At 61.8% G+C, this 26801-nt stretch overlaps 1 protein-coding gene across 2 annotated transcripts in view; it reads right to left on the bottom strand.

Moving 5' to 3' along the window:
- Positions 1–25368, bottom strand: part of KCNH2 (potassium voltage-gated channel subfamily H member 2) — a gene marked incomplete at its 5' end in the record, with an annotated part of 33001 nt that extends 7633 nt beyond the window's left edge. Inside the window, 5 exons of one of the 2 annotated variants that reach the window (XM_082661745.1) lie at positions 4202–4413; positions 5007–5450; positions 6792–6956; positions 22300–22530; positions 25293–25368. In XM_082661745.1, coding sequence (XP_082517871.1) covers positions 4202–4413; positions 5007–5450; positions 6792–6956; positions 22300–22530; positions 25293–25368 — 1128 coding nt within the window. Of the gene's footprint in view, positions 1–2357; positions 2466–4201; positions 4414–5006; positions 5451–6791; positions 6957–22299; positions 22531–25292 lie in introns of those variants that run through there. The other variant, XM_082661746.1, reaches the window with a different exon arrangement.
- Between the last annotated feature and the right edge of the window lie 1433 nt (positions 25369–26801).

The following is a 26801-nucleotide window of genomic DNA, read 5'->3' as shown; positions in this document are numbered from 1 at the left end:
AGCGGACACGGCCACTCACCAGAGCTCCTTCCCCACGTGGCACGGGACCTCCCGGCTGGCTGAGTCCAGGGCACCGAGCAGTAACACCCACAGTACTGCTCCCCACCAGCAGTACAGACCGATAGCTATGGATGTAACTCCCACCGTGAGATCTTACCCACCCCCCCAAACACCACACACACACACACACACACACACACACACGTCCCACATAACTACAGTCTCTGTCCAGATAATGCTCTATGGACTACAGCTTCCGGCCTGGGCGATGTAAATGGTGGTGGTCACTGCAGCTCCTTACAAGTCCCATTGCTGGTGGCCCAGGGACTGAGGGCCTAAATGTCCCCTCATGCGTCTGGCCCAAGGATACCAGCCACCCAGCCTCAGGCCCTTTGGCATCCCGGAAAGAGAGACCATGACACTCACTCCCCCTCCCTCCTCACCCTGGCCCAGGGCAGCCATTCAGAAGTGACCACCCAGCCCCGCACCGGCTCACCTCCTGTCCTGCCCCTTCATCACCCAGGCAGAGGCAGGCTCGCCATCCGGACCAGGTGGCAGCAAGTCACACCCCTCTTTCCCCCCAAGCCAAACTAGAGGAGCCGAGACCAGCTTTCTCGCGCTGTCCCAGGAGCCTCTGTCTGTCCCCCTGCGGCCTCCTCCTGCCCCTCAGAATCCCCAAACTCTCCCAGCCTGGCCCTGCCATCCCTGGGCAGCCAAACCCAAGGCCTCACCCGCCCCCTTGAGAGCCAAGTTTGCCGGCCCCGCGGGAGCAGCGCTAAGCACCAGGGCCCCGCATCCTCAGGCCTCTGTGCTGGGAAGGGCCGTGGTGGGTGGAGCCGCAGACTCCCATTCATATTCAAGCTGGGGACCCCCTGGAACCACCCTCACCAGATGGACTGTGTGGAGACCCTCATTAGTGGAAGTAACCGGAAGTTAAGATGGACCATAGTTAGGGGTTTGGCCACAGGGGCTCCAGAGGCACAGGATGGGTGGGGTGGGCAGCTGGGGCCTAGGGCAGGAGAAGGGGCACGTGGCTTCTAGGCCCCCGCTTCTGCCCTGCCTTCAGCCCGAGCCCCTTGCTCCTTAAGGCAGAAAACATGGGCGGTGAACTTTCAGGGGTCAAGTGGGGACTGCAAAGGGCCCTCAGAGACAAGGAGGCAGGAGAAGGTTCCCGGATGGGGCTCCTCACCACACCTGAGAGGCCAGGCCCCCGGAGGCGGTGCTGAACCACACCTGACAAATGGGATCCTGCCCCCTACCTGAGTCCGCCCACAGCAGGACCAGCACCGCCCAGGACACAAGCACACATGCCGGGGGCAAGGCCAGGGCACGAGGCCCGGCCCCGCAGCCCTCCTCCTGTGGGGGCCAGCCGGGCTGCTCAGCTCTGCAACCACCAGCTCGCCACACGGCCTTGCCGGTATATAACCTCCCCTGTTACATAACCTGTTGTCACACAGAATACTGAAGCTCATTTAAGCCAAACCCCGGGCCTCACCTGTGGCTGCGAAGAATCCCCTCCCACACCTGTCCCCCAGCTGGGAGGGTCACAGGAGCCACGGCAGAGAGTTTAGGTGCTGGTGGTGGCGACAGGGGTGGGATTCTCAGACCCACCCGTGAGCCGCTTCCAACTCCCCGGGCCATCCTCTCTGAGCTGGCTTCTGGCTCTCTGCCAGAAGCCCCCCAGGGGCTGGAGACGTGGCTCCCAGGAGGTGCCCATAGAGTCGGCAGCCTGGGGGACCACAGCGTAGCCACCAGCACCTCAGGCTGCCCCAGAAGAGGTGGACCCGGTGCCCGGCTCAGCCTGCCCTCACCACTCAACCAGTGGCCTCTGACCCCAGCCTCCTCGGGTCCCAGCCCCCCAACCTAGACCCCCGAAGCAGCCCACGCCTCCCTCGCCCGCCACAGGGTCCGCTCACGACACACAGAGCGCTGGAGGGGTGGAGCCCCTGCGCCTCTGTGCCAGGCCCAGCTGCTGCCCGCTGGCTGGGGGAGGTGGGGTGGGGGTGGAAGCCATCCTCTCCTCCCCCGTCTCCCCGCCATCCTCTCCGCGCACCCACTTCGCTCCTGTTCTCCCCTCTTCTCCTTGTGCGTTTCGAGCTAGAAGGCTGGGCCACGGAAGCCCAAGGAGAAGGGAAGCACTGGCAAGAAAAACACTGTTCACCTAGGCCCAGCGGGTCTGGATAAGAGCGAGCAAGCCGGAGCCAGGAGTGGGACGAGCGGGGCCACAGATCCCAGGGCTCCCAAACCATCCTGCATCTCAGAAGCCCTCTCCCGGCCTGGAGCCAGAGCCCTCTGGGCCGCATCCAACTCGGTGCCCCCGCCCCGGAGGGAGGGGAGGGGCTGGGGCGGTCACCTACCTCCTGGGCCACCAGGCTGGAGATGCGCACGGCCCGCCTCACCCGGCCTTTCTGGGCCCTGGGCTGCAGAGCCCCTGTCCTGCTCGCCTTCCCCGCTGGGGCCGCCATGGAGGACTTGGCTCCCCCCAGCTTGCCTGCCCGGGGCCCAAGGGCCCAGCCAGCGCCTCACCTGCACCTCAACAGCAGCCTCGGCCCAGGCTGCGCCCCAGCCGCTGGCGGCCTGGCTCCCAGGGCAGCCTCTGGCACGAAGCCAGGGTCACTGGGGCTGGGCCTCGGGGCTGGGGTCACCCTGGCAGTGAGCGCGGACAGCAGCCCGCCTGGCTCAGGCCGCCCATGGCCCCCTGGTGCCGGCCGCGCTGCCAGGGTGCTGCGCTCTGCCCGCTGCCAGCCCAGCAGCGGCAGGGCACCGCGGTAGGAACCTCGGCTCCTCCAGCCGGCCCCTCCTCCTCCCAGGTCCCCACCCCCGCCCCGCCGGCACCGGGCTCCCGCCCCCGCCCGCCGGCCAGAGGCCCCCTCCCCCGCGGCCCGCTGCTCCGGGCTCCCGCTGCAGCCACTCCCGCGGCCCGTGCCCCTCCCCCTCCCCCCGGCAGCCCGGCCTGTCACCGCAGATTAATGGTCTCTCCGACACCCCCGCCCCGCCGGTCCAGTGCCCAGCCAGCCAGAGTCAGACAGACACCCAGAGATGGAGCGACCGGCCGGCCACCAAAGAGCCAGGAGCACAGGCTCACGCTGGCGCGCACAGACCACAACACGACAGCACACGCTGTGGGCACAGGGGCAGGGCAGCCGGCAGGGCTCCAGGTGAGGACGAGAGAGGCAGAGGTGGGAGGGGGTGAGGCCGAGGCAGCCAGATATGGGGCCTAGGGTCGGGGGGAACGTTCTGGAGTCAAGGCCAAGGGGCCAGAGACCTGGCAGGGACCCAGAGAGCCAAGGCGGCAGCGGAGCGGGGCCAGGAGGAGGGCTGAGGAGGCCCACGGCAGCGCGCGGACAGCTCCCTCACTCGGGCGGCTCAGGGAGCCCAAAGGAGCTGGAGGGGGCGGTGGGACTGAGGCGAGCCAGGTGTGGCCCGGGAGCCCCCTCCGTCCCCGGCTTCTCAGTCCTGACCTTCCCCCGCCCCACCCCCAGGCCAGGACGGGAAGGAGCTGGGATGGACTGGGCAGTGGGGCTGGCTTGCTGCCAAGAGGGGGCAGGAGACCAGGCTGGCCCTGCCACTGGGCAGTGTTGGGCAGTGCCCCCCCCCGGGGCTGGCAATCTTCTCTGGTCTGGAATTCGGGGACTTGACCCCTCTTGTATCTGTGCGCCCAACTCCATACCCTCCCCTCCCGACTTGGGAAGGAAAACTCTCCTCTCCCATGGTCTGGGGACAGGGGTGGGCACCTCTAGGCCAGCCTGGCCCTAGCACCGGGTTCCCACCCTCTGCCTGGCTCATCACATTGGCCCAGAAGAATCAGGACCCCCAACCTTGACCTCTGTGGCCCCTTCTAACGGGAAACTTCCCGTTGGTTTGCCCCCAGGACTCTGTTGTGCCCCCTGGCCACCTTCTCCCACCCACCCTCACCCTGCCAGGTGCCCGGCCTCAACTGCCCTGTCTTCCCTGAGCCCCATCCACCTGTCCTCTGTATCTGCCCCTCCCTTGGGCACCCCCTCCAGTCTCCCTTGCTCCAGGATCTCTCTCGTCCCAGCTCTGAAACGCCACCCTCACCCCCAGCCGGCACGTCCGCCACCTTCAGGAGGCCCTCACTGACTGCACCCCTCCACCCCCCCTTCTGACCACAGTCCACTCCCACTCCACTCCCTCCAAGCTCCTCCCACGTGAGCGGAGAGCCAGCGAGCTGGACACCTACCTGGGTGACCTTCTCAGTGACATTATGGGTCCGCTCCTTTATCTTGGGGGCTATGATCTCCCGGTCGCTGGTGGGCGAAGCCAGGAAGGGGTCGCCCTTGAGGTCCACAAAGTTGAGGGTGATTTGGGGAATCTTGCTAATGGTGCGGTAGCGCACGAGGTCCGAATCTGATGTGGAGTTAAGCAGGCCGCTGCGCAGGGGGTGCATGGCCCCTGGGGTGGAGGGGAAAGGGGGTCAGGGTGGCAGGCAGGCAGGGGCAAAGGCCGTCAGGTCGACGACACAGAGCTGAGATGGAGACGGGCCCTGCAGGAGCCAGGCCGTGGGGTTCACTGAGGCCAGCTCAGGAAACAGGAGTGGAGTCCCTGAGAAACAAGTGAGGGCAGGCCCCTCCCCACCGTAAGGAAGCGCGCCTGACGCAGCTATGAGATGACGAAGGGGAAAGAGCCTCTATACGGGTCTGTTCAGCAGGCACTGGGAGCCTGCCAGAGGCCCAGGTGGTGGCAGGGACCCAGATGCCTCTCCCGCCTTCCCGACTCCCGTGGGCATCCCCGCTCCAGGCCAGCCTGGGAGAGCCAGCTTCTCGGGGCCAGCACCTGCTCTGAGAGTGGAAGAATGCAACGGGATGAATGCACGTTTAATGGAATAAAAGGCTACTTAATGGGATTAAGTAAGCGCTTAATAGGATTTCCATCTCCCAGGCACACAGGACAGGGCGGAGAGGGAGGAAGCTGAGGGCCTGGAATGGACAGGCCCGCGGCTGAGGACGCAGCCGGGCAGTTGCTGCAGGGGTGGGGCCGACCCTCACCGGTGCTGGCGTGGCGCGGCGGCGGGGGCAGCGCCCCAGCGCGCATGGCCTCGATGTCGTCGGCCGAGGAGGCGCGGCGCACGCTGGCGCAGCTCTCTCGGGAGCGCGTCCGGGCCAGGCTGCAGCTGGAGCCCGAGGCGTCAGGGTTGAGGCTGTGCGCCCGGGGCGACGGGTGCGGGCCGGGCGCGCAGGCGGGCGGCGAGCCCGGGCCCACCAGAGCGCGCCGCTCCTCCACCGGCCCGAGCCCCACCACGTGGTTGTCCATGGCCGTCACCTCGTCCAGGGCCAGCGACTCGCTGCTGGGCGCCGCGGGCGTCAGGTCCATGTCCACCACCACGGCCCCCGGGGCACCGGCGCCGCCTGCGCTACCCGGCCGCACCGACGAATCCCGGGCTGTCAAGGCCAGCAGCGCGGGCAGCTTCAAGCGGAAGGTCTTGGCGCGGCCTGCGGGGAGAGGGGAGGTGCGTGGCGTCAGCAGCCCGGGAGAGGGCCAGGCCTAGCAGCTGCAGCCCAGTCACCAAGGGGAGGGAGGAGGGAAAGTGGGAGCCCCGAGAGCCGCCGGCACCCCTCCACCCCCACTCCTACTGCACAGAACTCAAGTCTCCAGAAAAAGTCTAGAGTGCAGTTGTATCTAAGACTCCGCCAATAATAAACCACCATTTCTTGAGCCTCACATCACCGGCAGTCTCTACATAAACCACCTGTGGCTCTCACCACTGCACCCATCGGGTATCATTACCTCCATTTAGACTTGAGGAAATTTAGGCGTCAGTGAGTTATGTGATTTGCTGGAGGTCACACAGTAAATGGCAGGGCCTGCATCCACATGGAGGAGTGATGCCACGGGTTCCCGCCGTACCCTGCCACCTTGGAGGTGGTACCCATGGAACAGGTGGGGCCAGTGTTACTAATGCTGCCACTTTAGAGCTTGAGAAACCAAGAGGTGGTTTCTTTCGCCATGACTCTCAGGGAACATGTAAAATTAAACCCAAGTGGGGCTTCCCTGGTGGCGCAGTGGTTGAGAGTCCGCCTGCCGACGCAGGGGACACGGGTTCGTGCCCCGGTCCGGGAAGATCCCACGTGCCGCGGAGCGGCTGGGCCCGTGAGCCATGGCCGCTGAGCCTGCGCATCCGGAGCCTGTGCTCCGCAACGGGAGAGGCCACAGCAGTGAGAGGCCCGCGTACAGCAAAAAAGAAGAAAAAAATTAAACCCAAAAAGGCCACGCAGGGGGAGGAGGAGGTGTCTGAGCCTTTGAGTCATGGGGGGATGAGGTGAGGCCTCCACGCCTCCAGCCACAGGGAGGAGTCCCCTCACATCCTCTTCTCAAGTAGCCGAGGCCACGGCAGGGAGCTGACCCGTCCGGGAACAAGGACCAGAGAGAGAAACTTCACAGAGTTGAGTCCATGAGAGACGGGGCCTTCTCACGAGCAGAGGGGGCTGCCCCGAAGTGGCCAGGGCCATCTGGGAAGGGTGAATCCCCCATCCCTGGGGCTGGAGAGAGGATCACTCCCAGGGGATGCTGTGGTGGGACCCCAAGCGGGTAAGGCTATGAAACCAGCCATGCTCCTGCCCCAGGGACCTGTGAATCTGGGCTCAGTCACTCCACCGCACCTGTCCATGCTGAGCTGGAGGGGACCGGCCGTGTCCCCCATGTTCCCTCCCCCATCCCTGAAGGGGTCCCCTCCGCACCCCTTCCTACAGAGCATTGCCCTCGGGCAGCCTCACGGCCCCAGGGAAGGGAGACCGTGTATTCCTGCACCAGCCCAAGAGCACAGCTGCACTTACCGGGGGCCAGCCAGCTGGTGGGAGGGGCACGGTGATTGGTGTCACGGTCTGGGGGCCCCACCATGTCCTTCTCCATCACCACCTCAAAGTTAAGGATGAACATGATGACAGCCCCATCTTCGTTCTTCACGGGTACCACATCCACCAGGCACAGGAAGCAGCTCCCTGTGAAGCGGAGACACGGCCACTGTGCGACCAGGCGGAATGGGCCCCCGAAACCTGAAGGGGCCTGTCCACTTCTGCCTCCCCCACGGCTCCCACACACAGTCCTGCCCCTTCTCACCATTGCCTCCTGCCCCACCCCCTCCTCCTGCCACCTGCCGGCCAGAGCTGCTTCCCTAATCTGGCCGCTCCAGCTTTCCGCTTTCAAAGCTCTCCCTTCCCCTCTCTGCTTGCCTTGGTTCTCCAGCCCTCTCTCCCGATGTGCATTCTCCTCACACTGCCTTCTGCTCCTTTCTTCCTGGGTTGTCTCACCTTTTTCCCTATCCTCTCGCGCTCTATCTTTGCTTTTCCTCATGCAAGGCAGTGCAGCCTGGAGGTTAAGCCCACAGACTTTAAGCCCAGGATCTCAGGGTTCAGATCCCAGCTCTGCTGCCTTGTCATTGATGCATTTTTCTTACGTTTTTAACCTCCCTGTGCCTCATTTTCCTCATCTATAAAATGGGAACGATGATAATTCGTTCCTCATGAGTTGTAAAGATTAAATAAGTCAACACGTGCCAGCTACCTAGGGCAGTGCCTGGCGTGCGCCGAACACTAGAGACAGGTTAGCCATCACCCTCTGTCTCTCTGTCTGTCTTTGCTCCTCTTCGTTCGTACCCAACTGTTGTGTCATCCACAAGAAGATAAGTTCAGAACTTGAGAGCAAGAGCTTCAAAACCTTTACAGCAATTGGGCATTGCCGCAAAACCCAAGCATGTGATTTTTGTATTTCACACAAGTATTGGTCTGTGACACGTTAGAAACAAAACTGATCCTTCACCAGAGTTGAGAGGCGCTGCTTCTAGATCTTTCATCTGTCTCTCGTCTTTTTCTCTGTTCTTGATTTTTTTTTCCCCTCCCAATGTCTCTCTCTGGCCACCAGGCCCCCTATTCCAGCTGCTGTCAGTTCACCAGGCCAATGTACCTGTTCCGCCTCTGCCTTTGAGCAGTGCACGGCCCCCACACCCTCCTCTCTGCTGATTTCTGAAAGAGACCCTGGTGCGCTCTCAGGCTCTGCCTAAGGCCCAGCTCAGAACCCCCGCCTCCAGGAAGCCCTCCTTGATGCAACAAGAAGGCGCATTAACATTCTGTTCCTCCATGGACCTGATGGGGACCAAGCATGTTCCTCATCTTCTCTTCCCAGGGCAGAGACTTCTTTCCTGGTGCTCATCTGTCTTCTCTGCACTGCCGGGTCCTAACTCACCAGCGTCTGTGTCCCCTCTGAAGGGCCTAGCACCCAGAACAACGCACCAGGGAGCAGGCGCTGGCCAGTGGTGTTGGTGATGGGGTGGGGCTAACGGCGGGGGAGGAGTCAAGGATCAGGGCTGGTGGAGAGGACATGGCTGGGGTGAACTGAGTCAAGGCCAACCAGCTGGAGGGGCCGACGGCCAATGAGCCCTGTGGGCCAGCCCTGGGAAGTGCAGCCGCAGGTCCTCCACAGACCTGAGAAGGCCAGACGTAAAGGGCCTGATTCCTAAGAGATGCTGGCCGGGCTCCGGGGCGATTGCTATAGGGACAGGGCCGAGAGGGAGCGGCAGGGGAGCAATTCTAACTGCTGTGGGATTAATCTGGTGGAAGGAGATCCTCCGAAACCAACGGAAACAGGATGGCACTGGGATGAGGGGAGCTGGGCCAGGGCAGGGGCTGGCCAAGAATTCTCTGCCCTACCCCAACGCCCTTCCACTCACCGCGTCCCAGGCCCTCATGGCTTGGCCCCCGGGACCTGAGCTGGGAGGCTCTTTCAGGGTCTCTTTCCAGTAGCTGCTCCTGTCCCCTGACCTCCAGCCTCTGACATGGCCCGGCTGAAACACTGCCGTGGTGTTGGGAGCTGCAGAAGGCCGGGCCCAGCTGGAGACCGTCTGGCACCTAGACAGCCCGCCTAGAGTTTATGCCCTAATATGGTGATGGCCGGCAGCAGCCTGAACAGGGACCTGAACAGGGACCGGCCCTCATAGGGACTAAGGAGAGGCCAGAGACCAGGAAACCGTAGCCCTGGAGACCCCCCCCCCAACACCCACCCCCTGGGAGCCCAGCGATCCAGGCCCCTGGTCTTGGTTCCTCGCTGGGAAACTCGTCTCACATAAGTCCAGAGTCTGGAACCCTGATGAGCCCAACCCTGCAGGATGGCCTGGGGATCCTGCCCCCAGGGCACGGCCTCAGCATTCTGAACTGGAGGCCTCAACACCCCGGGCCCACTTCAGTTCCAGCTTCTCAGCAAGAGAGGCCAGAACTGCATTCTGCAGCCTGGACAGCCCAGGACCCTGACATCCCATTGTGCCCCCCTTCACGCCAGGCCGCAGAAACTCCAGATATAAGCCCCCTTACAGCACAGGCCCACTCCCGGCCCTTGGACACAGACACACACTCACACACGGAGCCCCCTTGGTCCTCTCCCTTGGTGGACATTCAAGGAGTTTTCCCTTTCAAATAACCCTGTAAAAGCCCTTGTTATACCGAAAATGTGAACTGGAGCCCTGCCTGATGGCTGGGGGGAGGCGGGGTGTTAGGCTCCAGCTACTATTTTCGAGTGGCCACGAAAGGAAGGAAAGCGGGTAGCCCCAGGTCAGCCAGGGCTCCGAGAGGCTCTGCCTCCCGCCCATCCTGCCTGGCTGGCTGGGTCTTCCCTGAGCTGCCGTATCACCCACCCCTAGCTCTTCAGCCAGACCTGCCAGGGGACCCCATCCCATCACTGGCTGGAATTCTGGCGGGGGGGGGGGGGTCCCTGAGGGCAGCTGGAGGTCAGCAGGCCAGGGGTGGGGCACAGGGACAGCCAGAACTGAGCAGCGGCACATCGCGGCCTGCAGGCAGCGGGGCTGTGACCTTCACACAACTTCTCAGCAGAGAAGAAATGTTCAGAGTCAGTGTCTGGGCCGCCTCCCCGGAGCCCTGGGCTGGCACCGCACGCCGGGACCAGTGCCTCGCCCCCCATGAGCCCTGCTCCTACGTACCCCAGACCCCGCTCATCCATGACTCTGTTCCTCTCCTGCCTCCGCCCCGCCCCACCCCCGCAGAGCAGCTCCGCGGAGCAGAGGCTGACTTGAGCCCAGAGCTGGCGGAGGCTGCAGTTCCGCCGAGAGCCGCTCTGTGGCAGGAGCGGCCCGCGCTCCCGAGACAGCCGGAGTCTGGAGCGCCCGGGGAAGGAGGGAACGGGGAGCGGAGGGCCCCTGCCCGGCCCGCAGAACGGCTGTGGGGCTCCCGGGCGCGAAAGGGCGGGGCACAGGCTATGGAGTTAAGTGGCCTTTGCTCATTGCATCAGAATGACTTTGGGCGAGTCACCTGCCCCCTTCCGGCCCCAGGGAGCTCATCTGTAATACAAGACGATGACCATGCCCCACTGGGCTGGAGGGATGAATGACAGAACACTGTGAAGCCGGAGGGCCCAAGGGAGGTTTTTTTGTTTGTTTTTGCTTCTGTTTATTTGCGGGTTTTTTTTTTTTGCCACGCTGCGCAGCTTTCGGGATCTTAGTTTCCCCGACCAGGGACTGAGCCTTCGCTCCCTGCAATGGAAGCGCGGAGTCTTAACCACTGGACCGCCAGGGAAGTCCCCCAAGGGACATCTTGGTAACTGGAGAAGGAGGAGAGGGAGAGGGCCCTTGGGGCAGCCTGGCTCACGTGGCTGCTGCTGAAGAACACCCGGCTCACACACCCCCCACCCCCCCGACCCCAGCCCCAGCTGAAGACATCCGGGCACCCAGCCTCGGCCTGCCTGCTGGGCTTGGGGCACCCTGGGCCCTGTGAGAATGAAGACCGGGAGAGGAGAGGTGGTCATGGATTGACAGCCCCACACAAGGACAGGCTCCTCTGCGCCTCGGATCCTAAGGGCCGCAGAGGTCATGCAGCTCACCACAGGCCACTGAGGAAGGGGCAGGGGGGCAGTGGGAGGGCCCCAGGGGACCAGGTCTGGCTACCTTCCAGGTGCAGCAGGTCCAGTTCCTCCTGACCCCGGGGAAGGGAGCATCTTCATCAGAACGCAACGCTGGCTTGCTTTCACCTGGTGCCAACCCACACCCGACAGTGCGCTTGGGGCACCGTCCCTGCCCTGCACCCCAACTCATCCAGGGGCCCAAACCCAGCTGCCCACCTCTGGGAACCCCTGGCTGGTCTCCAGGCAGGAGCCGCCGTGGGCTTTCGCGGGGGCAGGCCTTATCTCTTGGGGCAGCACCGGGCAGGTGGGGAAGGGGAGGCCTGCGGGTGACCTGAGTGTCCTTGGACAAGCTCCCCAGGTCAGAATCTCTAGTGGCTCGTCTGCACACTAGGTGTCATCGAGTTCCTTTGCAGGGGGCTCTTCATCCCCCTGGAGTATTCACCGAGCACACGCACATGAAGCGTTCAGGGCCTCATGAACAAGACAGGCGTGGCACCCACCCTCACGGAGCCGGGGAGTCAACAGGACCCCCAGTTTGGAGTCCGGGATGAGTTGGCAGAGAGCGGGGTCCTGGGGAGCTGAGCCGAGCTGATCTGCCCCGACCCTCAGGAGACCTGGGCGATCGCTGTGTGACTGTGGGCAGGTCAGCCACCTCTCAGCTTCAGACTCCCTGTGGGTGCTGCAGGGACAAGTGACTTGTACTCTGGGTACCAGATGAGATGACAGATGGCCTTGTGGAAGCATTCAGAGCTGTAACGAGGCGGGGTGCCGGGTCTTTGCAGGGAAGGTGACCTCGGGGAAGCAGCCATCCTCGCCCCGGTCGCTGTCCTGCCCTGCTGGGGCAGGAGGCTGGGGCTCCAGTCGGCCTGTCCGCCCCCAGGCAGAGGCTGTCTCCGACGGCGGCGGCCCAGGGCTGTGCAGTGTCAGGTTATATTTAGCCTGGTGGCGGCGACAGGAAGATGCAGCAGGAGCTGCTCCTGGCCAGGGGCCACCGTGTCGCTAACGTCGCTCTCTCGGGCAGTGGGGACCTAAGGAAGGCCAGGGACACTACAGGCCCAGGGGACAGAGCGGAGGAGCCTGAGAGGCCAGCCAGTGAATGAGTGTGCACGTGTATGTTCGTGTGTGTGTCCGTGTGTGAGAGAGAAAGAGAGGCCAATCCTATTCCCATGGCTCCAGGAGCTGAGTGGGACAGACTTCCCCAGGAATACTCACTTCAGGGCTGGGGCTGGGGAGCCCCGATCCAGACCCCAACTCACACAGAAGGAGCATCTCCAGACAGACCCTCCACGAGCCCCTCCAGCCTAACACCTTCCCAGAGATGTATAGGGCCATACGGAGGGCCTCAGGGCCTCTGTGGGCCATCCAGGTGCCCGCCCAAACCCACTGCATGTGGCCTGTCTGTGCTACCTTTCCCAGGGGCCACTGTGATGGCCTCGGGAGAAGAGCTCTTTCTAGAAAAGCTCTGGGGCTCAGCCCTACTCGACCTCCTTTGGGGCTGCAGCCTCACAGTCCGTACACTGGGAGTCACAGCCCCGGGAAGGTGAAACGAGGCCATGTTTATTCGGGGAAAGCTTCCCTTACGGCACCGTCGCACTCTCCACCTCCCTGAGGCCTCCACACTTAGCCTCCCATCCCCGGACACGCAGGCTGGCCCCAGTGCCCCCTCCAGTGCACCCCAGCTTCACAGGCCCTCCCACTCCCCACGGCACCACCCCACTTCCTTCCAACTCCTCCCGTCCCTCTAGGCCCCCGAAGGACCCGCTCTACAAAGAGTTTCTGGCCACAGGGACGTCTCTCGCTGAAAACTCCTCTAACACTGGCTCCTAATGAGAGAGCTAACTGTACACTGGCTTCCGGGGGAGCTTCCTCCCTCTGCCCAGAGCCGGAGGCCTGAGGCCAGCGTTGGGCTGGCTTCACGGGACAAACTGGGTGAACAGGTGTCCAGTCGATCATGGACTGGGGCAGGGACCTGCCCGGATGGCAGATGGGGACAGGGCCATCTCCCCACGCTTTAAGCTCCCTTTCAGATCCAGGGGAACTGACTGACTACCCTTTCAGGACAGGATTGGCCCATTTCAAATCCACCCTGAGTCTGGACAGCAGTCAGAACCCTCAGAGGAATGAGGTGGCGTCTTCTGCTGAAGCACTATTCAATCTAGTCAACAGCACGGAACACGGAGGCTGACGGCCCAGGAATCCGGGCAAGGGGGCTGGGGTATCTCTGAGCCTCAGACCCCTACCAGCCCTCTTCTCTGTGACCCTCACACAGCCGGCCACGGGCAGCAAGGGCACAAAGGGCCGAGGTCCGCTAGGGGACAGTGGGGGTCCCTGCCCTCCTCCAGGGCCCCGCAAGCTTCTAGAGTGCCGCTCCCACCTTGGCTCCCGGCGTACCCCAGAGGGCCTGTCCCATCGGTCACCCAGTCGGCCGCAGCTTCTCAATCATTAATCCGAAACTTGCAATCCCTCCCTGACTCACCCACCTCACAGGACTCCAGCAAATAAATACAAGTGCATGTGAAAGCCTGCTGAAAAGGCAGATGGAACGTTCCAACGGCAACGCATATGGCAATGACCCAAACATACACAGAGAAAACCAGCGTTATTCGCAGATGATAGGATCATCTCCCTAGAGAACCAATAAAATCAACAGATAAACAATTAGAACTAGCTCATGAGAGACTTCATCCAGTGAGGCTGCCAGATACAAGATCAGCCCCCTCTCCACCAGCAGAAGGCTATTAGAGTAGGTAGTCAGAAACAAGATCTCTTTCGGGCTTCCCTGGTGGCGCAGTGGTTGAGAGTCCGCCTGCCGATGCAGGGGACGCGGGTTCGTGCCCCGGTCCGGGAGGATCCCACGTACCGCAGAGCGGCTGGGCCCGTGAGCCGTGGCCGCTGAGCCTGCGCGTCCGGAGCCTGTGCTCCGCAACGGGAGAGGCCACAACAAAGGCCCGCGTACCGCAAAAAAAAAAAATAAATAAAATAAATAAATAAGATCTCTTTCATAATAGCAACAAACACTATGAAGTGGGGACTTCCCTGGTGGTCCAGTGGTTAAGACTCCATACTCCCAATGCAGGGGGCACAGGTTCAGTCCCTGGTCGGGAAACTAAGATCCCACATGCCGCATGGCATGGCCAAAAAAAAAAAAAAAAAAAACTAGGAAGTGACCAAGAATGCACAAGGTCTCTATGGGGGAGAAAAAAGAAAACCTTAAACTAATAAAGGATGCAGAAACCATCTGATAAATGGAGAGACGCTACAGACTCTCAGATGGGACAAATCTTAGAAAGATGTCAATTCTCCCCAAATTAACCCATAAAACCAATCTAGTTCCAGTCAAGATTCTGGTGGGGTTTTTCTTCCCAGGAACTTGATAAACCTTCTCTAGAGTTTGCAAAGGAGAAGAGAGGTCCACAAATATGTATGTCAACCTTTCAAAAGAACAGCAGAGAGGGAAGATTTGCCTTTCCAGATACCAAGACATACTAACTGCCGTATATTTTTAATATGGTTTTGATGCAGGAACAGACAAATGGAACAGAACAGAGAGCTCCAAGACAGACGCATGGATATATGGCGAATTAACCAGGGGTAAAGGTAACCCCACAAGTCAACGGAGAAGAACAGGCTGTTTACTAGATGTGTTGGCAAAATCGGCTCAGTACACAGAAAAAAACACACCTTGATCCCTGTTTGACACCACAGACAAAGGTAGGGTCAGGATGGATTAAAGACCCAACTGAGAAAGGTAAAACAATTAAGGTAACAGAAGAAAATGTAGACCTCTGCAACCTCAGGACAGTGAAGGATTTCTTAAACAAAACTTCAAAAGCATGAAGAAAGCTAAAAATCCATGTATTTGTTTGTATCAAAGTTAAGAATTTTTGTTGGATAAATTTGACAGACGACTGAAGGGGAGCAGATATTTACGAGCTCTTGATTCAACGGGGATTAATATCCAGCATACACAGTGGATATTTAACTGTATGCGTTTGTGTTTCTAGAATCAATAAGCCACTCTTGCAGATCAACAAGAACGAAAGACAGCAGCTTCATGGAAAAGTGAGCAAAGGATATGAGCACGGAATTCACGGGAAAGAAACATGAACGGCTGCCTACACGATGTTCGGACTCGCGTGAAATCAAAGAAATGCAGATTAAAGCAGAAAGATATCACTTCCACCTATTAAACTTGCAAAAATGAGAAAGGTGGATAACGCCACGTGTGGCCGGATTGCAGGGGAATCCCGTGCTCTGCTCAGGAGGGTGGCAACAGATGCAGCCCTGCTCAGGCACAGCCGGACAGTACTTGGTTGAATTAAGTGTCCACATACCCTGTGATCCAGCAGTTCCACTCCTGGGGAGAAATCCCAAAGACATCCTCACATGAGTCCAAAAGGGGCCAGGCATGAGGACGTTCACCGCAGCATCATTTATAGAGACAACCTGGAGGGCCCTCCCCAGGAGAGTGGACAGGTAAAACGACGGGGGAGCACACCTGAGAACACGGAGCTATAGGCTCAAGATCAAGGAACAAGCTGGCTGGACTTAAAGGCGGACTCCTGTGCAACAAAAGTGAACACCAGAATACAATATATAGCACATATCATTTACATAAATTAAACCCATATGCAGTCAGACAAAACACACGTTTTGCAAGAACATATGCAAGCAACACATTCACAGGAAGTACATTTGAATGGCTGCCTAAGGGGAGGGTAACGGGACTGGGGAGTGAGAAAAAAGGAAAAGGAGAAAAACCAATGAGAGAGAAAGAAGAAACCTGTAACACAAACACCCCTGGTTTCTAAGATTTGTGGAAGAAGCGGGAGCTGGCCCAGCAGAAGCCCGTGGAGAGAGGCAGAGAGGCAGGCCGGGGCGGAGCAGGGCACAGGGTGGTGGCCGTAGGGAACAGGGATGCTGAGACCCTTGGTCAGCTCACTTCCTTGGTTGACTAGAACCTGCGGCCACATGGGTGACGCCCTGCCTGATGGCGAGTAGAATGCCAAGAGCCTCGGCACCCGACACTGCTTTGCACCTACCCTCTTATCTGCCGAACCTCTCCCAGCAGTACGCGGGAGGACAGGTGTTTTGATCCCACTTAGCAAATGAGGAACTGCAGCTCTGGGAACCCAAGCTAAAAGCCAAATTTCCTGGGGCTCTGAGCCCATCATGACCCCAAAGGGCCCTCTGGGGCAAGACAGCCTGTGCAGTGGTGTTCCGTGTTGGGCAGGACTCGAGTGGAAAGAGGAAAACTGGACTGGAGTTCCCACTCAGGTACCTGCCAGCTGGCTAAGACCCCTGAGCCTTTCTAAGTGAGTTCGGCACCTGTAAAATGATGGCGAGGAGGCCCCATCTAAGGACCACCTGCCACAAAGCATGCGTCCCAGCTTGCAAACTATAAGTGCAGTCACAGGGACTTCCCTGGTGGCACAGTGGTTAAGAATCCGCCTGCCAATGCAGGGGACACGGGTTCAAGCCCTGGGAAGATCCCACATGCCGCGGAGCAACTAAGCCCGTGCGTCACAACTACTGAGCCTGCGCTCTACAGCCCGCGAGCCACAACTACTGAGCCCTCATGCCGCAAATACCGAACCCATGCGCTACAATTACTGAAGCCGGAGCACCTGGAGCCCGAGCTCCGCAACAAAGAGAAGCCACCACAATGAGAAGCCCGCGCAAAGCGAAAAAGACCCAACACAGCCAAAAAAAAAAAAAAGGGCTTCCCTGGTGGCGCAGTGGTTGAGAGTCCACCTGCCGACGCAGTGGACACGGGTTCATGCCCTGGTCCAGGAGGATCCCACATGCCGCGGAGCAGCTGGGCCCGTGAGCCATGGCCGCTGAGCCTCTGCGTCCGAAGGCTGTGCTCCGCAACGGGAGAGGCCACAGCAGTGAGAGGCCCGCGTACCGCACACACACACAAAAAGTGCAGTCACAACAGTGAGGGTGCCAATGAGTGCAGCTGCCACCACCCGCTCCTCCAGCTCTGCTCCCCCATCCAGCCCTCCTCCGTCCATCTATGAGGCAGGAAGGCTGAGAATCCCCAGATGCCTTCCCTGTACCCCACAATGTCCCCCACACGGCAGGGGTGGAAGACTTGCAGCTCTCTCAGTGGCCACCTCAGGCCACCTTCCTCTGGCCCCAATAGCCTCCCCATCCTCTAAGACCCCTCCCAGCCCTGGCATTCTATTATTCTAAGGCTTTTCACAGAGGGAGAGACCGAGGCCCAGAGATGGGAAGTGATTTATCCAAGGTCACACAGCAAGTCTATAACTAAACCAGAAATTGCTCCCAAGGCTCTGACTCCTGGTATAGGGTTTCTGCAACACAGCACACTGCCCACCACATTCATTCAGTCCTTCATTCAGCGGGAGCATGAACTGAGCTCCCACTATGCAACAGACACAGAGATACAACAGAGAACAAAGCAGGCCGCTGTCTACCCTCCCAGAGCGTCCAATCTAGTGGGGGAGTCAGACACGGCAGCCTTGCCCAGAACTGTACGTGAGGGAGATGGTGGGTTAAAGAGAAGACGCTGCCCAGCCCTCAAGGTGCTTCTACTCCAGTAGACACGCGACCAAAACGGAACGAAGTCCGTTCAAGGCCAACCACAGTGCACAGCGTGGAGATCTTTATGGGCCCCTGGACTAAGGACAGGAAGGGACTTTAGGGGGACAGCGGTTCATCCAGAGCCTCTCCCACACTCATCACCTGTCCCAGGTGTCCCTCTGTGCCCCCTCTTCTGGCCCTGACCCCATGGGCCCCTCCCCATGTCAGGGAGGAATGATTCTGTGAAACTCCTTCACACTGAGGGCGAGCTATTTCCACACTCCTCCCTGCTTACAGGGGAGGAGTGATGAGAAGAGAATGTCTTTTTTTTTTTTTTTTTGAGAATGTCTTTTTAAAGAAAAAGGTTCGTTCTCCACCCAAGCTAAAGGTTCCCAAATAGAGGCATTTCAAGCACCCTCGGGGAAGATGTTTAATCGTGAAAGGACTTTCCTGGACCCCTTGAAGTCCCACCACCCTGGAAGCCACCACTGGGCAGAAAAGAGGCTGAGGCTCACCCGGTCTCACACCCCCATGCTGGCCCTCCTGCTGCCCACGGCCCCCCTCCCCAAGCCCGAGGCCACTGTCAAAATCTGCTCCCATCCCAGATGCCTCTGCACAAATATTTACATAGCTCCTCTCAGGGGCTACGGCAGACACAACACAGAGGAGCCACCCGCCCGACACTCTCCAGACCCCAGAGAAGCCCAGGAGCGGCCCACACCCTCGGTCCTGGCAGGCCCGCCCGGCCCCCAGGGTGGGGCTGGGACAGGAAGGCCCCATGCAGGCCAGGGCACCCTGCTCCGGCTCAGCTGCCCTCCCTGGAGCCACGGAGCGAAGGCGAGGCTGGGCTCGGACGCAGCCCCCGAGCCCTGCTCCTGGCCACCATGGTGCAGGTGTGCGCACCTGCCGGACTCCTGACCAGAAGGCCCGAGGTGGAGGGGCCCCTCGATGGCTTCCCCACTGCCCCTAAGTAAAGTGCTGCCTGTGTCTAACCTCACTCCTCCGGGGCTCACCCCGGCCTGCTCCATCTCAGGACACAGAGCACACGCAGGTACCAGCCTCCATTTGACCTGCCTGCCAGCCTTAAAATACCCAAGGGCTCCTGCAGCAGCCACCCTGCCTGATGCGGGCCTGGAGACCTGAGGATCACAGCTTGGAGGGGACAGGGCTGGGAGGGGAGGAGTGGATGTCTGAGCTTGGAGCCATGATGGAGAAGGCGGTGGTGTGGGAGGGTCACAGTGCAGAGTCAGATTTCAGCGACCAGGGAGGAGGCAGTGAAATGGCCTGGGGTGTGTGGAGAGTCACTGGTGCCAGGAGTACCTGCGCAAGCACCTGGGAGGCTGAGGTCCGAGTCTGGGGACCACAGACCAGTGGGTGTGGGGTCACCTCTGGGGCTCTGGCTCCCCATGGGCTCTGGGGAGCACGCTGGCCCTCTGTCCCCACCCCTCCCCCAGCCCACAGCTCAGCTGTTGCAGCAGGGGGCCCTCTGACCCTGTTACCATGACAACCGGCCTGCAGCTGGAGTGGAGAAGCCAACAGACTCTTCTCTAGAGACACCCCCATCCCCACCCACACACAGGCTCCCAGGGACACAGGGACATGGAGACCAGGCCAGGACAGGCAGAGGTACGGGGAGCCAGACAGAGACTTGGAGATGGAGCCCAGAGAGGCGGGGGCCACCGGGGCAGAGGGAGAGAGGCAGGGAGGAAGGCTCGGGGGTACTGAAGGGGGGGAAGAAGACAGCTGCAGGGAGAGGGAGATGCAGACCGCGGGGGACAGAGCCGGCAGGGAGGCTTGAAGCAGAGACCACGGGCACAAGCGGCCGCTGAGCATGGCAGGGGCGGGGCAGAGAGGTGGGAACAAAGAGCAGAGAGAACACGAGGGCCAGAGGGCAGGGGACCTCCCGAGGCCTGGAAGAGGAGGGGAGCGTGTGAGGAGAAGCCATGGTGGAAGGGCCCGAAGCCTCCCCGGGGCAACGTGGGAATGCAGGTGTGCACCAGCATCTCTTCCTGCCGAGGCACGGCCCAGAGCCCCAAGGGGTGCCGCCACTGCCGGCCCCAGGGTGCGGGGCCCTGATCCCAGCTGCACCTTAATCCCAGGCCTGACCTGAAGGAGCACGGACACAGGGCCAGTGAGGGCCTGGCACCTCGCGTCTCTCCCTCCAGCCCACACCCCCCAGTCTGGCCTCCCCACCTCCCAGCAGTCCCAGCAGCTAAATAATGGGGCTGTCTGGCTCCAGGCCCTGAGGCTGCACAGAGCTAGGCTAGAGGCACCGACACAGCACAGCTGTCCACGGTGGTGCCTGCCAGCAAAAGGCCCCGCCTCCTTCCCAGCCACCCACCTCCCTGGGGCTAAAGCCCAGGGACCTGCTCTGCCGTGGCCGGCCCAGGCAAAGACCCTGTTAAAGGCCTGGACAGAAACAAGAGGTGGCATTGGGCTTCCTCACATCTACACCCACACACACACTCACACACACACACACACACACACACACCACACACACGCACACGCACACGCGCGCACACACACACACACACCCCGCCCGGGTCAGGCACAGAGATCTGCCCAAGGGACTGAGCAGAGGGAGAGGGAGGGGAGGCAGAGGAAATCTGTCTGCACCCGAGGCCTCAAGTGCCAGGACAAGTAGCGGCCCACATAACCTGAGGGCCAAGGCCAGCCTGCTGGCCACCAGGAGACACCTGATCCCCATGGAAACTAGGTGAGAGCAGAGAAGGGGGCAGGCCGAGATGGCTGGCATAGGACCTTCTGGGTCACAGCACCATTTGGAGCAGTAACCTGGGGTGGGGAAGGAGCTTGAACTTGGGTGGGAGGCCTGGGTTCTAGTCCCACACTCCCTCCACTGATTCGCTGGTAACTTGACCTCTGCTTCTCAGTTTTTCCATCTGTAATTTGAGTGGGCTGGATTAAGTGACCTTCAAGGTCACCAAGATTCCATGAGAGCACCTCTGCAGAAGGGGTCCCATGGCCATCCTCTCCCAAAGGAGCCAGCCTGGGGCAGGAAGGAGGGAGGGCAGCTCCTCACACACACTACAGGGAAGACAGAATCACCCAGGCCCCTGCCGCCGAGGGGTCCGGCGGGCACACTATCCCAGAAGTAGAAACGGGCTCAAGGCAGTAACCAGCTTGATCCGCATCACAGAATTTCCGGTGTTAGACCTGAACCCAGGACGTGTGTACTCACATTCTTCTCATGACACCAATGGTTTGCGAACTTTCAAAATAAAAGTGCGCGTAAAGTAACGTGCGGTTTAGAGACACACCTGCAACCATTTTGCCTCCTTTTTAATACATGACAGCAGAGCAGACTGGACAGGGCTCTGATCGGACAGACAGGGTTCCATTCCCAGCTCTGCGCTCTCTACAAAAGTTTCTTAATTTTCCTGAACTTCAGTTTCCTCAACCACAAAATGCAGAAAAAATAGTATCTACCTCCCAGGGTTGTTGTGAAGATTCCATGAGATGATGCAAGTGAAACATTCGGCCCAGTGTCCAGCGCATAGAAGGCGCCCACTGATATTAGCTAGTACTAGATAGCCAGGCAGATATAAAAGCACATCTGCTCTGATGAAGGTTCTGGGGAGATATCAGTGAAGAACCAGAAAGGAGGCCCTGCCTTCAGAGTTTGCATCTAATCTCCCAGCCAGAGGCCCATTTGCTGTGAGCAAACCCTCTTCCACAGGTCCCCAGTGACTGTCCCCAACTCTGATTCTGTCCAGGGATCTCACAGCTGGGCACCCCTGCAAAAGCAGGGTCATCAGGGCATGTAATCCTTTGCAGCCAACCCTGAGCATAGCATACAGGGGAGGTTCCAAGGGACAGGGCCAGAGGCACACGGGGGCTGCTGGCTCACTGCCCCCAGGAAGAGACAGAGAGCGCTGTCTACAGCAGGTAAGCTTGCTGTGGGCAGGAACCTCCTCTGTCTTGAGCACTGCTCCATCTCCAAGACCTCGCTGCACGTGGCTCACAGGGGTTCGGTAAATGCCCATCAGATACACACTGGTGAGCGACAGGGTTTGGGCACAGATGGGCAGCCCTGCGGCACCTTCCAGAGCCCCCTCCCCAGCCTTCTGATACCTGCAGGTCCCCCCAAGCCCTGCGGCACTGCCCTCCCTGAGCAAAGGCCACCCCACCAGGGCAGGGGCGGTGTGGGAGCAGCCCCGCCCATGGCTCTGTTTATCCGCTCGCCGGAAGACAGCGCAGCTGGGCAGCTGGGCGGGGAGGCGGTGGCTGAGCAGACACCTGGCGCAGGAACGGGTGGCGGGCGGGGCGCTCAAAAGATGGGACAAAGGGAACTGAGGTTGTGGGGAGAGGCACACACCTCCCGCCAGGTGCAGCTGAAGAGCAGAAGAGAGAGGGGGCAGGAGAGGGGCGGCAGAGAGCCAGCCAGAGTCCTGCAGCCCTTCCCCGCCTCGCCCTCAGCGACGACTCCCCAGACCAGTCAGTCACCTGGCAGAGGCGAGGGTAGCTAGAGGCCTTGTGGGCGGAGGTCGGCGCCCAGCCACCGGCCTGGACTTCCATTACCTCCATCCATGCACGCACCTGCCATCCCGGTGCTGCCGTCAAACTCCAACCCACCTAGCTCAACGTGCCCACATCTGCCCAGGGAGGAAGGAACCAGAGACTGCAGACCACAACCAAGCAGCCCCTTGGGCACCCCGTAAACCACCCCACCAGAGTGCTCGGGATAAAGAGAGCCAATATCCAGCCCGCGCCTCCCACCTGGCGCACCCCATAGGTCCCTGCTGAGGTCACGCCCCCCTGCAACAGGCCGGGGCTCCGGCCAATCGCCGGCCGCCCCCACCCCGCCGACCCCGACCCCACCCCCGGCCTTTCGGCCCCGCCCCGCCCCGCCCCGCCCCAGCCCGCGCCTACCATCTTTCCGGTAGAAGGCGATCTCCACTTTGCGCTCCTCCGCGCCCAGCAGGGCCTGCGCGATCTGCGCGGCGGCACGGCGCTGCGTGCGCGGCCCGTGCAGGAAGTCGCAGGTGCACGGTCGCTGCATCACCTCGGCCCGCGAGTAGCCGCACAGCTCGCAGAAGCCGTCGTTGCAGTAGATGACAGCGCAGTTCTCCACCCGAGCGTTGGCGATGATGAACTTGCGGCCTGGGGGGCGGGGATAAGCAGGCACGTGAGCGGGACCCCTGCCCCCAGGGTTCCCAGCCCTTCCCCGCCTTCTCTTGTCCTACACAGTTGCCCGCCCGGGGACTCCCCGCCCCAGGAAGCACAGCGGGCCTGGGGTCCCCAGCAGGGGACGAACGCAGCTGTGCCCCGACACAGGTGCTTTGGCCGGCCCGGCCCGGCGGCGCGCCCCCTCCCCCGCCCGGCCCGCGGGCTGGCTGCGTGGCTTCCCCCGGGCGGACTGCCAGCGGCCCGCCGCCCCCTCCGCGCCCGAGGCCGAGGCCAGCCTTGGGCGGGTGTCAGCAACGCGTGTCAGCAGCCGCGGCGGAGGGATAAACACTGGGCCTGGAGAGGGAGCCTGAGAAGGGCCAGAGATGGCGGCCAGCATTCCCTTTGCACCGCTCCGGCTTCTCTTCCTGACCCCCGCTCTCTAGACTGGGGGGCGCTCCCTGGGCACTCCTTACCCCGGGGACCCCTAGGAATCACTCCCCCAAGTATCTGTGGACCCTGCCAGGTCAGTACTTCCTAGGACTTCTGCGACCCCTCCAAGGGCAGTCAGGAGCTGGGGAGTGGGCGCGTCAAAGAGGATGAGGGAAGAAGTACCACGTGAGCACCTACGATCCTTTCTCTCATTTAATACTCTGACAACCCCATCGTTATCCTCGTTTTGTAGATGAAGAAACAGACTCAGAAGAAGTTCTTGCCCTCATCTTGCAGCTTGTAAAAGATAGAGCCCGCTTTCGAACCTAGGCCTGGCAGCTGGTGAGGAATAAGCGGGGCACTGGCGGAGGCCCAAGGTCATAGGGAGCAAGGAGAGGGACCTGCAGCTCCAAACCCTGGCAACACCTGGAGCCCAGCCTGGCCTGAGAGAGGGGCCCACTTGTAAACAGACCCATGAAAGCGGCTCTCCAGGGATGTGAGGCCTTCCTCAGTTCGGCCCCCTCAAGGGGAGGCCCCAGTGGACCCACTGCAGCTAGACTTGGCTCGTTCCCTCCACACATGCCCCAAGAGCCAGGCTGGTGGGTGAGCAGCAGGCGGGCGGCAGCCCCAGCTTGTGTCAGGAGAGATGCTCTGAGGATAGAGGTTTTTATAAACACAGAAGTTTCCGGCCACTTTGGCCTTTCCTGCTGGGGCTTTGGGTAGCAGTCGGAACGCTGCCCTCCCCCTTCCTAGTGGGCATAGCCCTCGGGCTGCAGCCCTGGGCAATCACATGTGCAAGGCCCAGGCTGCTGCACCAGGATCTGGCCTCGTCCTGCCTTCCCCTCCCTTACCCTGGCCTCCAGGAAATTACTTTTTTGAAGTTGGGTCATCTTTAGGTCAGTTCCCCAGGCCCCCCAGAACTCTCAGGCAGCCATCAGCCCCACAGGCAGGGCTCCCTGTCACAGGAAAAGACTCCTGACTGGGCCCGAGGCGGTCCCTCGTAGCAGCCACATACCAGCCACGTACGCACCATCTTCAGAGAGGAAAAACCACCTGGGCCCCGCTCCCAGGCCTGGAGAGGAGAGTGAGTTTCTTCGAAGGCAGGCCCCACCCCTGCCACCCCCCCACCACCCCGCCTCCTTCCCTGAGCTCCTAGAATAAGCGAGACAGAAGGGACCTGAAAGGCCCCTCTGGCCGCCCCCTCCTTCCCAGATTCGGAAGAGAGTCACTCAAGGTCACGCAGCAGTCAGTGGCAAGGTGGGGCCAGAGGCAGGCCCCCAGCCTCCAGCCTACAGAGCCTCCCCGAGCCTGTGGGAGTGAAAGCCCCGGCCTCACTGCCCTCCACCACCGCAGTCTCCTCCCCCTCAGGATCACCCTGTTCCTCTGCTTCAGACAATGCTGCCCAGCGCACTGACCCCTCCCTTCCCCCACCACGGTCACAAGCACACGTTGTCCTGTGCTCACAGGGTCATGGGCAAGGAATGTCACCCCCTCCCAGAGCCCTTGGCAGTCACACCCACCAGGGCACATGCAGCCTTGGGGACAAACACGCATGCCAGGAGGGTGCAAATACCCACACGCAGAACATTCACCTAGCCTGGGACACTTCTGGAAGGCTCCCCTACCAGGCCAGCATTAGGGCTGCTGTAGTCCCCATAAAGGGGCTCAGGACAGGAAAAGCAACAACATAGGGTCATCGCCTGGAGACTGTTAGGCCCCCAAAGGCCAGCTTCAGCCCTGGCTCCCTCTCACCCCAGGGCCCACAGTTCCCAGCCTTGTCAAGGATACCTCCCCACCGCCCGTGCAGGGTCAAAGGCATGGATGACACACACACCCCACACACGCCCAAGAGCGCGTTAGGCACTGACCCTACATGCTTGGCATGCGGTCTCCGGCAACACAGTCTGGACGGGCACATGCACGGTACTCTTCGGGGCCCACAGTTTGGGCCAGATACATTCTCCCCTTCTTGCGTCCACACAGCCCCATTCACACATCCAGGCACCCAGAGTTAAGGATACCTGCACACTCCCATCCCACCTCCCTTCCCTGCACACTCAGGTTGTCACATACACACACTCCCCGATCCCGGAAACCTAAGCTGAGCTTCCTGCTGCGCTCCCCAACACCAGGCCCCTTGGCCCCAAGCCCACGGCACCCAGCACCAAGCCTTGACCCCGCGACCCCTGGCCAGCGCCTTGGGGTCACCAGCCCCCGTAGACTCACTAGCAGGACGCACACGGCCCGGGCACGCCCCCCCATTCACACTCTGGAGAGCTCGGCCCGCCCCCAGAGCCCCCTCCCCGCCGGCCCCCTCCCCCACTCACTCTGGCCCTCAAACTTGCGGATGATGGTGTCCAGGAAGGTGTTCTGCGGCGCGACGTGGCCCCTCCGCACCGGCATCCTGGGCCCATGGGCGGGCCGGGCGGACCCCCACCCACCCCGGCCCGGCCCGGCCCAACACAGGCTTCCGGTGGCCCGGCCCGGCCGTGGTCCCCGCACCCCGCGGCCAGGCAGAGCACGGGCGGGGCCCGGACTGGGGTGCGGGCGCGGGGTCTCCGCTCGGCGCCGGCTCCGGACCGTGGGCCCGGCCTGGAGCTGCCTGAGCTCGGGCCGCCCGGCCGCCCGCACACCTGTCTGCCGGCCCCAGCCGAGCCGCGGGCCCCCCTCCGCCGCGTCTCCGCGCTGCGCTCCGCCTGCCCGAGCGCCGGGCTCCCGGCTCCCGCCCGCTGCGCCGACAGCCGCTCCGGCGCCAGCGGCTGGGGCTGCGCCTGCTGCTCGGCCCGGCCGCGGAAGGGTTAACGCGGCGCGCGCCCCTCGGGCTCCGGCCCCCGCCTCCCGGCTCCCTCCCGCCCGCCGCGCGCCCGCAGCGCCGCCCTCTCCCCCCACACAAGCCGCGCGCCCGCCCTTCCCATTGGCTGAGCCGAGCCGAGGGCTCCCCCGACCCCAGCCCCTCGCTCAGCCCAGGAGCCCCCGGGACTCGCGCGCCCCAAGAGGGGGAAGGGGCCCTTAGGTAGGGGAACCGTGAGGACAGGTGCGACGGCCGGCTTTGAGGCGGCCAAGGAGGAGCCTGGGGATTCCGCCCCCGCCCCGCCTCCCCCCCCTCCCCGCTGGAAGGACCGAGGGACCTGACTTGAAGGGAGAGGGCCGGTCCTTTATGCCCTGGTCCCCCACCGCGCCGAGCACGGGCTCCTACACACAGCTTGCGCTCAGTGCCCGCTGCAGGTGACACGGGCGAGGCCTGGGCCCTGGGAAGACGAGCCCAGGGTCAGGGGAGACCCGAGAAATGTGAAGGGCAAGACAATCTGGGGGCCTAAGGCCGCCGAGATTTGAAATAAGGGTGGGTGAGATTTAGGAGGGGCACGCACCCAGAGCAGGGGCGCCCGCCACCCAACGCGCGCGCACGCACACAGAGCCCTCCCTGGGGTTACTCCAGGCCCTTCTGCCCAGAGCGGGACATTGTGACAGGAGTTTCAGCCTCCTAGCCTCGGGATCAAAGAGAGGCCTCTGAACGCGAGGTTCCAGCCTGGGGATCCCCTTGTGCGAACGGCCCGCCCTCCCTCTGCTGCGCGGGGCCAGCGGTGCAGGCCCAATCGGCGGACTCGGGGCCCTGCGGCGCTGCGGCGGCCCAGCCCCTCGGAAAACCCTGGCCTAGCCGCAGGCCCCTCCCCGCGGCCGGCTGGCTCACTCCAGCTACAGCTCCCTTATTTAGGCAAGGAGGCCTGAGGATGCTCAAGGGCAGGCAGGGTGTCTGCCTGCCGCCTGCCCACCGCCTGCCTGGGTCTGACTGAGGGTCTCCGGGGCGCAGTGTCCCCGGCCTGAGCAGCCAGGCGGGG

This window comes from Grampus griseus (assembly GCF_964374135.1).
Source record: "Grampus griseus genome assembly, chromosome: 9".
Classification (NCBI taxonomy): Eukaryota; Metazoa; Chordata; class Mammalia; order Artiodactyla; family Delphinidae; genus Grampus; species Grampus griseus.
The sequence above is the reverse complement of the archived record's forward strand: the minus strand, read 5'-3'. Positions and strand labels throughout refer to the sequence as shown.